General features: G+C 33.9%; 5 protein-coding genes across 5 annotated transcripts, besides 4 other annotated features; all 5 read left to right on the top strand.

Annotated features, from left to right (window-relative positions):
- Nucleotides 1-117: part of a mobile genetic element that runs on past the window's edge.
- Nucleotides 118-280: 163 nt separating this feature from the next.
- TVAGG3_0567730 (mitotic nuclear envelope reassembly) lies at nt 281-737 on the top strand (the record flags this gene model as incomplete). The annotated part of the gene is made up of 1 exon (XM_001301475.1): nt 292-720. One exon carries the CDS (start codon nt 292-294, stop codon nt 718-720), a length of 429 nt encoding a protein of 142 aa, XP_001301476.1.
- Nucleotides 738-1,056: 319 nt separating this feature from the next.
- TVAGG3_0567720 (uncharacterized protein) lies at nt 1,057-2,528 on the top strand (the record flags this gene model as incomplete). Its single annotated transcript, XM_001301474.1, has 1 exon — nt 1,355-2,479. One exon carries the CDS (start codon nt 1,355-1,357, stop codon nt 2,477-2,479), a length of 1,125 nt encoding a protein of 374 aa, XP_001301475.1.
- A 175-nt stretch (nt 2,529-2,703) lies between these two features.
- TVAGG3_0567710 (repeat protein-related family) lies at nt 2,704-4,369 on the top strand (the record flags this gene model as incomplete). The annotated part of the gene is made up of 1 exon (XM_001301473.2): nt 2,723-4,282. The coding sequence occupies one exon, from the start codon at nt 2,723-2,725 to the stop codon at nt 4,280-4,282; it is 1,560 nt and encodes a 519-aa protein (XP_001301474.1).
- An 899-nt stretch (nt 4,370-5,268) lies between these two features.
- TVAGG3_0567700 (Rasgap domain-containing protein) lies at nt 5,269-7,129 on the top strand (the record flags this gene model as incomplete). Its single annotated transcript, XM_001301472.1, has 1 exon — nt 5,286-7,100. One exon carries the CDS (start codon nt 5,286-5,288, stop codon nt 7,098-7,100), a length of 1,815 nt encoding a protein of 604 aa, XP_001301473.1.
- Nucleotides 7,130-7,674: 545 nt separating this feature from the next.
- Nucleotides 7,675-8,301: a mobile genetic element.
- Nucleotides 8,302-8,339: a mobile genetic element.
- Nucleotides 8,340-8,632: 293 nt separating this feature from the next.
- Nucleotides 8,633-8,670: a mobile genetic element.
- Nucleotides 8,671-10,100: 1,430 nt separating this feature from the next.
- Nucleotides 10,101-10,973, top strand: TVAGG3_0567660 (protein of unknown function, DUF4106 family; the record flags this gene model as incomplete). Its single annotated transcript, XM_051238663.1, has 1 exon — nt 10,101-10,973. A coding segment is annotated over one exon (873 nt), but the record flags the coding sequence as incomplete, so codon positions are not given.
- Between the last annotated feature and the right edge of the window lie 3,146 nt (nt 10,974-14,119).

Raw genomic sequence — 14,119 nt, 5'->3', positions numbered from 1 at the left:
ATTAGAAATATTGCATCTGTGATGTAAAATATACGTTAGTGGTTTTGTAAAGTGTCAGATTGACATATCTTCGGTAAGATGGCGCGCAGTGCCACCGTACTGAAGATATGTATACTAACTAAGATTCCATTCAATTTTCAATTGATATCGAATTAGGATTAATTGAATCGATTACTCGTCTACTATTTTAAACCTGCAAACTAAGATATGAAATTTGTGTTATTAAACTATTTTATGTCGAATAAATGCCGATAATTGAATACTCTTTCAAAATTAGTTTATTCACTTCGTATGGAGTACCTACGTTTAGCATTTGAATATTTCTCTCATTTAACAATAGTACTTGTAAAGGTTGCATATCCTGCTTATGCCTCCTTTAAAGCTATCAAAACTCCAGACGGCGCCGACGATACAACATGGCTTATATATTGGACCGTAATGGCCATATGCTCATTCATTGAGATATATATAATACCATTCATTGCATTTGTTCCATTTTTCATGCTGGTAAGAGTAGGTTTTTATATCTGGCTCCAACTTCCAGTATGCAACGGTTCAATTTACATTTTCAAGAAGTTCTTGCTTCCATTTATGAGCAAACACTCAAAATTCTTTGAGGATGTCACTATTGAAAATAAGGACGATTTACTTGATACTGTGAGACGTATCAAAGAAAAACTCAGAAATGATTATAACGAAATCAGAGCTTCGCTTGATTAAAACATGCTGTTCTTTAATTCTTCATTTTTCTTCATAATTTTTTTTTTTTTATTTTGTATTATTTTTCAACGTTATCGAGAATTACTATAGTGGAATGAGTGTTTCCATTTTTGATTTAGTTTCCACATTTTCATATTTTCAATAAATATCTTCGATGAAGGTTCAGTATATATATCATTCAAAACTTTCACTGAAATAAGAATGCTTCGAAATAGCTAAGAACACAAGACTTTAACTATTAATTTAAGGAGTTTTCATTCTATGAATTCAAATATGAACGTGATAAACAGCATTCTTGGTAAATAATCGTTTTTTGCCAATGTATGAATCAATAGTAAGGAAATACGAGTTGGAAGGAACAAGAAATATCTGAAGAGGAGTATAAAATTAGAAAAATGATGTAAACATCAGAAATTTTATGGAAAAATCGATAATTGTAAACCGAAAAATCAATTGCATGATACCTTCTCGATATAATCTCATTATTTCAGCATTCTATTCAGATAGGAATAATAAAGAAAGTATGCCATGCACATTATGCCTTGAAATTACTTCCGATTCATGCATATTGAACTTATTAACATCAGATTTTCAACTAAAACCTTTTCAAATTCGGCTAAATCAATTTAAAACAATGATTACTAAAATAGGAAAGTGTAAATTTATATCAGATAACCAGTCATTCTGTTTACTTTTTATAGATTCTGCAAGAAATCAAAATAGATTTTTATATTCTTTAGCTGATGCAGGATTAATAGTTCCAATTGATTTACAAACATATGCGATCATCGAAAAACCTTCAAATATTCCAAATGGAAAATTTACAAATTTAGAAATGTCCGTTACACAGACAATTCACTCCATTTTTAGAAACAGATTCATGAATTTAACAGAAGAACAGCTTCCAGATCATTTTCAAGATTATAATGGTTACGCTGCCGCATTTTTCGTTTCATTATTACAAATTAAAGTTAAAAAATGGATTAAAGAGTCGGAATCAAATATTTCAATTAGTCCCGATTTTGATACCAATAGAGCTACAGAATGGTTGCTTTCGAAGACACAAGAAAATTCGAATAATTACGCAGAAGCACATAAAAAGATTAAAGATGCCAATCCTAACCAATCGAAACTAATCAAAGTAGTCAATAACGATGCCGTACGCCACAGAACAGAAGACAAACAATGGACTGATATATTAAATCGTACTTGCATTGAAGTTTTGTCATCAATGATTGCAGAGGGACATAGTTATTTACAAGGAGAATATGATATCAGCGCTAAGATTGCTCTTACGCTTGGAAGCTCAGGAAATTCAGAAACTATTTACAATGCAACGAAATATATCTGTGAATTTCTTAAGCTCGAGGACCGAGCAGGTGCATCAACTATTCAGCTCATATCTGATGAAATATTTAACATTTATGAGAAAGCTTGCCCTGAAATTTTCAAATTTTTCAAGAATCGTGGCTGGGATATTTTCATTGTACTTGGAAATGTTATTCCACCAATATTTACACGATCCTTTGATGATGTTTGGAAGTTATGGTACTGGCTTGAGCAGAAAAATGAAAAAAATAATTATGCTTTCTCTTGTTTCTGCGGAGCTGTTATGCTTATGATGATTCCAGAAATTTCAAGCCATAAGACACTTAAAGTAGACTATATGTTAGAGTATTGGGATACATCATTACCAAAACTCGACTTGAACTCACTTTTAGACATTTCTAACTATTTGTATCACAACTCACTCAACTAATCTTATTGTTTATTGTATGTTTTTATTTTGTATTAATAAATATATCTTTCAAATTAATTTTTCTTTTCCTTATCAAAACATATGAGCTAATAACATACATTATAATTAAAGGTAGGCTCAGCAAAATATAGTATTTATAGCAATTTTGATTGTTACCACTAATGTTTTTGGCATTGTTGATAATGATGAATGAAAATCTATTTTACAATAATCGTTCTACAAATTCTCAGTAAAAAAAAATAAATGAGTGGTGACAGAGTCAATCGTCCAGATCTAAATGTCGCCTTAGATCCTAATAATCCTCATATTAAAAACGAAATACTTTCTGCTATTGTTCAACATTTAGAAGAATCAGGATTAATTGCATCCTCACTTATTTTAAGGGATGAAATGCGTCTGAAGATCTCAAAAGACAGTGCGCGAAGCAGACTTCTCCTTAAACTTCGTGTTGCCATTAAATCTGGCGATTGGAACCAGATTGAACCACTTACAGCAGAATTAACTTCATCTCCAAAGCTTTTATACTCAATATTAAGACACAGATTTTTCGAATTACTTTCAACAGGAGATACAACAACAGCAATGCAGTTTTTAGCCACAAGATTAAAAGAGCATCGTGCATATGAAGATACTCCACATGATTTTGAGCATCTTTGTGCAGTTTTAGTTGATGCAGCATCTCCATCTCAATCACCACAATTACCAGAGCTTTCTGAATCATTAAAGCGAATCATCGAAACAATTGACGAACAAATTCGCCAATCTGATGCACCAGTCATCGAAAAAGAGCTTCCAGAGCATAGATTACTCGACTTACTTCAACTTGCTGTTCGTTTTCAAGTTGATGATTTCAAATTAAAATCTCCAATACAAACTCTTACTTCCGACTTCCAACCGGACGTCATGCCACATGGCCAATGCATTGAACTACCTTCCCATCACACAGCCAGTGTCAAATCCATCGCATTCGTCCCAGGAACTTCGACTTTACTTTCTGGCTCATCCGATAAATCCGTGATCGTTTGGAGCCTCGCCAAAATGGACAAAGTCAACGAACTTCGCGGCCACAAGGGCAGGATCTGGAGTATCGCTACCGGAAACGATGTTGCAGCCACTGCATGTTCCGATGGAGTTGTGAGAGTTTTTAATGTCCCAGAATCACGATTGATTGGCGAATTCCATGGCCATTCCGGTGATGTTTATTCCGTCGACACAGATTTCGAGGGAAGACACATTGTTTCGGGCGGATACGACCAATCAATCATTGTCTGGGACGCGCCAACGCAAGCACCAGAAACAACACTGAAAGGACATGGCGGAGCAGTTACTTCCGTCATATTCAACAGTACAGGAAACATTGTTGTTTCTGGCGGAAAAGATTTGACTGTTCAGTTATGGGATGTCAGATCTTATTTGGCAACAATGCAGTTGGCTCCTGTATTGGGAGAAGTCGCTGGATTGAGTGCGGATCCTTCTTTCACGAGAGTTTTGGCTGCAACAAAGGATTCAACAAACAGAATTTGGGATTTGAGAATGCCAAACCAAGTAATGCTGTTGAAAGGTCACCAGAACTCAGCGAAACACTTCGTAAGAGCTCATTTCGGACCAACTGGTTCTACTGTAATCGGTGGAAGTGATGATGGAAAGATCTACACATGGGATGCAAATACAGGAAAGGTGATAGACAAGATAAGAGCAAACAGATCTTGTGTATTCGATGTTGTTTGGAGTTCCCACGCACATATGTTTGCTTCTTGCGGTGATGAAGAGAAAATTAGATTATGGGAACCAAAAGAACTTTAATTTATTATTAGTTATTCTTTTTATTTATCTATATATGATGTTTAATTTAAAATATTGTCTTTTAATCTTCAATTTATTGTTCTTTTGCATGCATTCATAACAAATCATACATTGTTGTGAAACTTTTACTTTTCTTTTAGAAGTCACTCAACTCAGGGAGTAATAATGAGAATATTTAGATTATATTGGTTGATCTCATACTATACGTTGGAGAAAGTGAGTGATTTATGGGAGTTGGAGTGCTTCTAAACATTTTTGAATGATTTCATTAATGTTTCCTTGTAAATTATAGAATAATTTCAATTTTTCTGAATAAAACGGAATCATTTTTGAGTTATATTTAAATTTTCATCTGAGAGATATTTAATTCAAAAATCATCAATCCTCATTATTAGATTCATTAATAGTAAATTAAATAAGAGTTGCTGAATTATATTTACTAATGCACCTGGTAGAATATATCTATCTTATTCTTCGATATGCTTTTTACCAATAGTTTTAACCTTGAGGTGAATACATAAGATATCAAAAAAGATGTAGTTATATAGTTTAAACAATGAACCGCAAATCTTCTTCAACGCATGATAGGAAATACCAATGGGCCATTTAATATTGATCACGAAGATTATGTTTTATTAATTCAAACATATCATTGGAGAATCACATTGAGATGGTTCTTATTACTTCAGTTAAAGCTGTTATGTTACAAATCTACAGAGATTCAGGTTCCCAATTTCAAGGTTTTGCAATCCTTTTTAATGAAATCGATGAGAGCTTAAATTATTATAGGATAACTTAAAGTGATGCATTTTATCACAAATTTTTTCATTTTTTTGATGTTGTATCTGATTTCTCATCGAAAACAGAGTTATTTGAATTATAAAGTAGATTTTCTTTGTATATAAAGAATATGAAGTAGTCTGATCCGATTTACATCAAATTAAGATTCAATCATCTGTGAAAAAAATATTTTTTTTCTGTTTTTCAAAAAGCAATTTTTTAGATGAAGAAAATTGGACGTTGGAACCAGAAATTCGACTTCTCTAAAGACGTAGTTACAGTCGAAGAGAAGATGGAAGTCGTTAATAAAACGCTTTCCGTTCCTTTTTATCATTTAGAAGATTTTATTACTTTTATTCAAGAACTAGTACCAAAAATCCCAATATCAACATTCAAAAAGAGCTTAAGTGAACAATACTACGATTTCGAAGACTTTGATATTGCTGTTTGTGATGATATCGCAAATAACAACCTCGATGCTTTGTTCGAAAACCCAACTCTCGAGCTCGAAGAATTACAGCAAGCTCTTCCAAACATCATCCCGCCAGAATTAGTCCGTCCTCTTATCTCCAAAGTTCAAGATATTTATCCATTACAACCACACCAGCTTATTGCTGAACTTCAGGATGATGTTAGAGCTTCATTTGCTGCTATTGCAACCCTCATCAGGTCAAACAATCGAAACGATTCGTTCTTATTGTGGCTCGCTCACAATTTAATCCGTCCTGATTGGCACCAGTGCACAGGCAACGACGACAAAGAGATTGCCAAGTGCGGAGTATTCAAGAAATTCGGCGCATTCTCATCAGATACCCTTTATTGGGCACTTCTTTCACCAAACAACAATTTTCAGCTTATCAACCCAGAAGGACAAGTTGAAATGAACTTCAAAGCAACAACCATCGACAAATCTCATAGTGGCAATTCATTACGTGTTTGGAGAGACAGCGAAAATATCGGAATTCGTCTCGTCAAAGTCTTCGATGAACTCGTTGACCACTGGACTACAGACGATACCCAACTTGCTGTCTTCTTACCATACTCAAATGGCTGTCCACCTCCTGCAGTTGTAGTTGATGCATTTAGACGTCTTCTTTTAGCGGAAGATACCGTTGTTCTCCGCGCGCTCTTCCACCATGAATTATTCCCTGTCGATGTCGTCGGTCAGCAAATGATTGATTCACTTTTCAAGATTTTCTCATCCAAGAATTTAGTTCACAGATTTATTTGCACGGTTGTCAGCTCCGAATTTTCACATCCAGGTGATCTTACAGAGACAATGGTTCTTCGAGGAAACTCGCATCTTACATGTCTTTTCAAATACTTCGCAAGCAAGTTTGCAAAGGACTATTACGAGCGCGTCATCAAACCAGTTACAGACGAAGTTGTCAGCCAAGGCAATGTAGGTATCATCAAGCCAGAAGATGAAAACGAATGGCCAGAAAAACAAGAAAAAGTGGCAAAACTTCTCAATTCTGTCCTCGACAAATTGTTAAGTTCCGGGCCATACATTCCTGCCCAGTTCCACCATCTTGCTTCCATCTTGAAGATCTGCACAGCTGTTGTTCTTCGTTCGAAACACGCTGTTTACAATGCATTGTCATCATTCATGTATTTGAGATTCTTTACACCGGCGATTGTCACTCCAGGCAACGTTATCAAGGACGCAAGGCCTGTTCCTGAATTCAAGACAACAACATTGCCTTTCTCACAGTTAGTACAGCTTCCTCTCAACTTCCAGCAGTTCTCAATGCCGAAGTACGAGCACTTGAAGAAACTCAACGAAGACATCATGAACAGATACGCGGAGATCTACAATTTCACAATGGAAATCGCTGAGTATGATAGACAAGCTGCATACGAACAAGCAACAGATAAAGAAGCATTCGATGCAACATTGTGGATTGTTGAACACATCGCGAAATCAAACTCAAAGAAGGAATTCTTCAAGAGAGTTAATGAGTTCAGAGAAAAGGAAGATGAAAAGACATCTGTTTCATTCATGCTTGCTGCTATTCTCGCTAATTGCTTTAAGTAATCAATTAAATAATTCTCTTTTTTTTATTTTATTATCAAAAAATTGATTCCTTATTTTATTTATTTACAAGTTGACATCAATTCATACATATAACAAAGAGTTATACAAATTACTATATTATTCATGTATACATTTTGTGCATAAATTGCTATCAAGAGTTAAACAAATAAGCACATTCATCAACTCTTTTTTTCTGCAAAAAGAGTTAAAAGACCAGACTCTAAATTATGTCTTTGCTCCTCTATTTCAAATGAACTTATGCATTGATAATCATGAAGATACGAATGCTGTTATAGATTTTTAGAAATTGCTGATCAGATATCGAGTATTGTTATGTTTTCCGAAAATAAAAATGCAAAATCCTTTGATTCTGCCTCTATATAATGTCTGAATTTAAATTATTATATTTTTAAGATCCTTTGTAATCCGGATATACATTCTATGCCAATCGTAATAGATATGAAATAAAGATTATCTGCTGCATTTGGAAATCATATGATATTTGATCAAATATCCAAAATTTTCAAATACAGGAAAAATCAATATAAAAATCAATGGTAGTTCAATGAAATAAGAGAAAGGGACAGACTAGCCCATTGTCACTTTTTAATTTAGCAAATGAACGCTTATGGAGTGGAGTTTTTGGGTAAATCTGATTTGCCTATAAATGAAATAAAATCAAAAGAAACCATATTGGCATTATATTATGCAAAAATAAATGATCTTACTTAGTACTTTTAAAGTTAATTTCAGAAAAAATTTGACACAATGGTATCCGGCACATACAAGTGGTGTACAACCAAAATATAAGTTAGTTTAAACATATATTGCTATATCTCATGATCTTACTTAGTACTTTTAAAGTTAATTTCAGAAAAAATTTGACACAATGGTATCCGGCACATACAAGTGGTGTACAACCAAATCTTCGACTCGATGAACTTGTCATCGAGTTATATTCCAGTGTTGTTCCTTCATTCCTGATTAAGTTGCAAATTAAAGGTCTGGATTCAGAGAGAAGTGTTAAAGTTATCAAAAAAGTCACAAGAGATTTCGAAGAAATGACACAATTTAAAAAAGTCGAATGCATCAGTATGCTTGAAGCTGTTCAGAAAGGTCTGAAAAATGATACACTTGATCCCAACATTGTTTACTCAACATTAAAAATATTATTGCAAAGAAAACATTTGATTTAATAAACTGTTGTAAACAGAAATTCATCAAAAGTGACACCTCAGAAAAGCTAAAATATTGAATTTTTGGAACTTTTGATAGAGCACGTTTTTAAATATTAATTAAAGTAAATGTATATTTTGTAAAGATTCTTTTTAATAAAAAAAATAAAATTTTGAAGAAGAACACAAAATCTTCTGAAAAATAATATCACATAAACTCATATTATTTTCTAATATATAACTATTTTATATAAAAATCAAATTCAATGATCTTAAAAGCGAAGGATAAACCTCAAAATTTACGAATATAATGAGTGGGAATATAATGCTTATCTATCATAAAACCATATGAAATATTGTTGTAAACAGAAATTCATCAAAAGTGACACCTCAGAAAAGCTAAAATATTGAATTTTTGGAACTTTTGATAGAGCACGTTTTTAAATATTAATTAAAGTAAATGTATATTTTGTAAAGATTCTTTTTAATAAAAAATAAAATTTTGAAGAAGAACACAAAATCTTCTGAAAAATAATATCACATAAACTCGTATTATTTTCTAATATATAACTATTTTATATAAAAATCAAATTCAATGATCTTAAAAGCGAAGGATAAACCTCAAAATTTACGAATATAATGAGTGGGAATATAATGCTTATTTATCATAAAACCATATGAAATATCAATTTTTGCTTTACGCCTATTCCCACTCATTATATTCGTAAATTTTGAGGTTTATCCTTCGCTTTTAAGATCATTGAATTTGATTTTTATATAAAATAGTTATATATTAGAAAATAATATGAGTTTATGTGATATTATTTTTCAGAAGATTTCATTCTATATGCCTATGAAAAGTACTCTCAAAACTAACTTTTTCCTAATTATAATTAAATCTAGAATATTGTATTATGCTTAGTATTATTTAAAAAAAAAAAAAAAAAAAAAAAAAAGGTAGTGGGGCCTCCAGGCACTTCGTGCCCTCTAGCCCTGAAGATGTTTAGTATAATGAAGTTTTTTTTTTTTCTTGGGATGGCCTTCCAGGCACTTCGTGCCCTCTAGCCCATAAAAAGTTTTTGAGGACGAGCCAGCCGTTGACTTTTTTGTAGAGCACTCAAAATAGTATAACTTTGTCCGGACAAGTAAGGGTCTATCGTCGCTACAGGAAAAGTTACAGGCGTTCCAAGGAAGTATACTTTGAGAAGCCTTTTCTCCATTTTAAAACAAGATAGGACGGTTATTTTACAAAACTGACAACACTTTGACCGAGTAGTTTTTTGTGCTGAACAAAAAGTGTCATATAAACATCTGTCAAAAACCGTTTTTTACTTCACTTAAAATGCCACGTAAGCTACGTAAGAATATACGTAAGAGGAAGGGAGCATTGAAACATCCAATAGTAAAACTGACACCACAACAACAGTTGCAACAACAAATTATGAATGACCCCACTATGTTGCAACAAATGTCAAGCAACCCTATGCTTTTAAACCGAGTTCTTGGTGCACAGAGTGGAGGTTTAAGAGCGGCACTTTTAGCGAAAATGGCAGGCTATGGTGGAGCTGCAGACGGAACAGCTTATAACCCTCAAAGTCAAATGAATTTGAGTTCACTCAAAAATCAAATAGCAGATGTCAAAAAGTCAAACATAGACATACAGAAACAAATAAGTGAAAACGAAAAGAAACTAGAATATGACAGACACACAAAGAAACTCAATGAGTTAAACGTAGAGAAAAAGAAGAAAGAAGAACAACTGAAAGAACTAAGTACAGAGGAATATGCGAAAAAAGTGTCAGAAAAAGCAGCAGAAGTAGCAAAAATGGAACAAGATGTTATAAATTTGAAAAACCATACTACTCAATATAAAGTACTGAAAGATGAAGAAATAAAACAAAAAGCCCTGAAGACATATATGGATAGCGATGAGTATAAAAAAGAAGTTGAAGCAAATGTAAAGGCAGAAAAACTTTTACAGTTGCAAAACCAAACCGTACAGTATGAAAACTTAGCACAAGAAAGTAAAAATAACGACGCAGCCATGCAAAAGGCAATGAAAAGCGCAGAATATATAAAAGCTAATAATGACTGGTTAGATGCCCAAGCCAACGCCAAAGCAGCCCAACTTATAGGGTCAATAAGGACAAAAATACAAGCGGATGAAGACAGTTCAAATGAAGCTTTAATGAATGCTGACTTTAAGAATGCCTTCGAAGCTCTTCATAGTAAGGTGAAACTAGTGAACGACTTCTCATCTGGAAAGAAACTGAAGTCTCAAGGTTTCGACAAAGAGTTAAGAGAAGTAGCACAAAATATGACGAAAATAACAGATGCAGCAACGAGACAGGCAGTTCAAAGTGCCTATGACGCCGTTAGAGCAACTGTTGTGGAAAGTCAAGAAAAAGAGTTACAACAGACCAAAACAGACCTAGTAAATGCTTTCTTAAAAACGAAAAGTCAGGTAGGACATTATGCTGCAGATGGAACATATGTGCCAGCTGGTGGAACTTATATACCACCAAACCCTCCAAGAGAAGCACCTGCACCAGGACTACCTAAAACATTTACATCGTCACATGGACACAGACACAGGCATGCACCAAAACCAACACAACAACCAACAGTTCAAAATCCAGCACAACAACCAACACCACAACCAACAGTTCAAAACACTGCACCACAACCAACAGTTCAAAATCCAGCACCACAACCAACAGTTCAAAATCCAGCACCACAACCACAAACAGAGCAAGGACATAAAAGAAGTAGAGAACAAGGAAACCAAGAATTCTTAAAAATGCTTAAGGAAGACTATGGTTACCCAGATACTCTTGACTTTAGTGACAGATATAAAGAAACTATTAGAAAGTTCAAGGAAGGAAATACTGACCCGAACCTATTTAGCTTTATGGTTCAGCACCAAATGGGATATAATTTCAAACCTGGAAAATACAAGCTCGCTAAGGGATATGATTTAATAGCATATCATCCAAATGACATGGATGAATTTACTCCTAGATATTTGGTGTCAGAGCTAAATGATAATTCAACTCTCTTCATGAAACGCGTAAAAAATAGAGACGGAACGAAAGAAGAAAGGTTTATGAGTCCGGATGACTTAGATAGGGAACTTTTTAAAAACGGTCTCGGAATATATGAAATGCCAGCAGATGAGTACAAGAAACTCCACAGGAAGAAGTTCAGATACAACCAGACATGGAAGAAATAGTTCAGCAACAACAGCTAGAAGAGCCTGAAGGAAACGAACAAGTTCCTCCTTTGGAAACTAACTTCACAGAACTAGATGAAGATTTGGAACAGCCGAAAAATCTTGACCCTCAACAAGTGTATGCGGAGAATATGGAATCTTCAAGAGTCTAAGAAAAATTCAGCTGACATAGTAGAAGAATATCGAAAAATGTTCGCCGACATACAAAAGACTCCAACATCAGATGAAAATATCCAGCATAGAATGGAAGTACTGAAAGATAATGTACACAAATACAACAATCCTTTTTACTTACGAGCATAAACGTTCAATCTTTGGATGAACTCGGTGAAAATAAAAGGTTAAATTTCAACAAAACATATAGAAATGAAACATTGTTTAAAGTTCATTCAGAACCTAGCCAATATGGAAACAAACCTACTTTTGTTTCTGCAGACGATGGAACTACAATGAGATGGGTCATAAAGCTAATCCGGATAGGTGGTTCATAAACTTACAACCACAATTCCAAGAAGTTGTAGACGCAATGGAACGTGAATGGTGAACCAGATGTAGCTGGTATTTTCAGCGCGGCTTTAATGCCATTGAAAGATATGAAACATGCAGATATTTGGACCAGTATGAAATGAACATGGCTGATGGAAATATAACACCTGACGTTCTAGAACATTTATCTCAAAGAACTACACAGAACCATAGAGATGGTATATTTGGTGAAGAGTTTAGAAAGAGAGTTAGGGAGAGAGAAGGAAGAAACCTATTGTACATGACCTTGCAAACGAAAGTTTGCAAAATGTCATAAAAACTTACTTTGCAGACAATGAACCGAGAAGGGATGAATATTTAAGAAAACTCAAATGGACAGTACAAATGAAATGTTAGTATTGAAAAACATGTTCCTTGACAAAATAAAACCAACTACAGAAATAAATGACGCAAGACTGAAACATTGGGTAAAAGCTTTCCCATTCACAAAAGATATTGTTGGTAACATGGTATCCGAACATAGAAAATTCCATTGCAACCTTTCTTGTCAGACAACTTGGCAGAAGGTTTTATTTCAATGTCTTGTTCCACGTATAAGAATGAGTTGTCAATAGAAATAATATGAAACCTGTCGCAAGCAATATCTACTGTTGTTGAAGAACCTTCTCCAAACTCACCTACGTTTCCATAAGAAACAGCAGTTGTATATTCGTAAGTTCCAGGAACTATTTCTGACTTCTAATGGCATTGTCGCATTCGTTATACCATTCGGAAACATTTCCGTTCATGGCATCCAAAACTGTTGGCGTTATATTCTGAGCGGCGTACATTTCATATGGTAAAAATATAGAATAGTTGGATTTATATATCATAATAGAACCCACTCGGACCAAGCTTTACTTTGTTCTACTCTTCTTCTTTGGTGTCGCTTTTGGTAACTTGCCCTCTGCTTCAAGTTGTTGCATCTTTGCCTCATGTTCACCTAGTATGTTGTAAATTTCCCATGTCCTTTTTGCCTTTGGGCTCTGGTCGCCCAACTCAGGTAACCTATATCCTAGAAAGATTTTGTCATAGTTTGTATTTGAGTCTTCGCTTATTGTTTGCATGACTCTTTCCTGAGTTTCCGGTTCAAGCTCTTCAAACAGAGCTTGTCCATATGGAATAAGCTCGTTTCCAAATATATGTTTTTGTAGCCATTCTGGTTTTCTTCCATGTAGAGAGGAGTCCTTATCAATTTGAATAAAGATAAGAGACCTTACGAAGGAGAGTTTATCAATTCTAATGTAAATTTAAAAAGCACAGGAGATTATATATATATCAATTTTTAAAATATGATTTAAAAAAAATTATGCCTTTTGAGAAAGAATTCGAATGATTCAACATAATCATTAAGTGCTGCATGATAAGCAGCTGTGTGATTATCACTATCCATAGCATTGATATCAATGTTTGGAAGTGAACAAAGATATCTGACAACTTCAATGTTATTTATTAGAACTGCGTAATGAAGAGGTGTGAGTTTTCTTTTATCCATAGCATTGATATCAATATTCGGAAGAGTACAGAGTAATTTGAAGACTCGACATTCTTGTTAAGTGCAGCATAATGAATAGGAAATGCTCCAAATGGTTCTTTTGCGTTGATATCAAATTTTCCAATTGAAATAAGATATTTTGTAACTTCAACATCTTCATTTAGAACTGCATGGTGATATGGTGTTGAGTCAAGAGAATCAATATCCACATTAGGCTGTGTGAACATGTATTTAATAGATTCAAGACTATGAGTTGCCATGAAACTTGAGAAGAATTGACCTGTTTATACAATTCAATTTTTTTATTCATATACATTGATGGCATCTTAGTAAGTAACATGTTCGCATGCAAATTTAATTGTTTCATAATCTCCTTCCTCGCAAGCTTTTATAAAATCAAATAAGGATCATGTCCTCCTTGTAATAAATATTTTTTGTTTTTACCATTATTAACCGTGTTGTCCATTGAACTCATAAATGAACAGAAAATGTAAACTATTGAAAATTAGATGTGGTTGACTTGCTTTGAAAAATCATTTCAGGAACATTCTATCAATTATTGCTTTGAGCTCACTCTTTTCGATGAAATGAT

This window comes from Trichomonas vaginalis, chromosome II (genome assembly GCF_026262505.1).
Source record: "Trichomonas vaginalis G3 chromosome II, whole genome shotgun sequence".
In the NCBI taxonomy this organism is placed as follows: Eukaryota; Parabasalia; order Trichomonadida; family Trichomonadidae; genus Trichomonas; species Trichomonas vaginalis.
The sequence above is the reverse complement of the archived record's forward strand: the minus strand, read 5'-3'. Positions and strand labels throughout refer to the sequence as shown.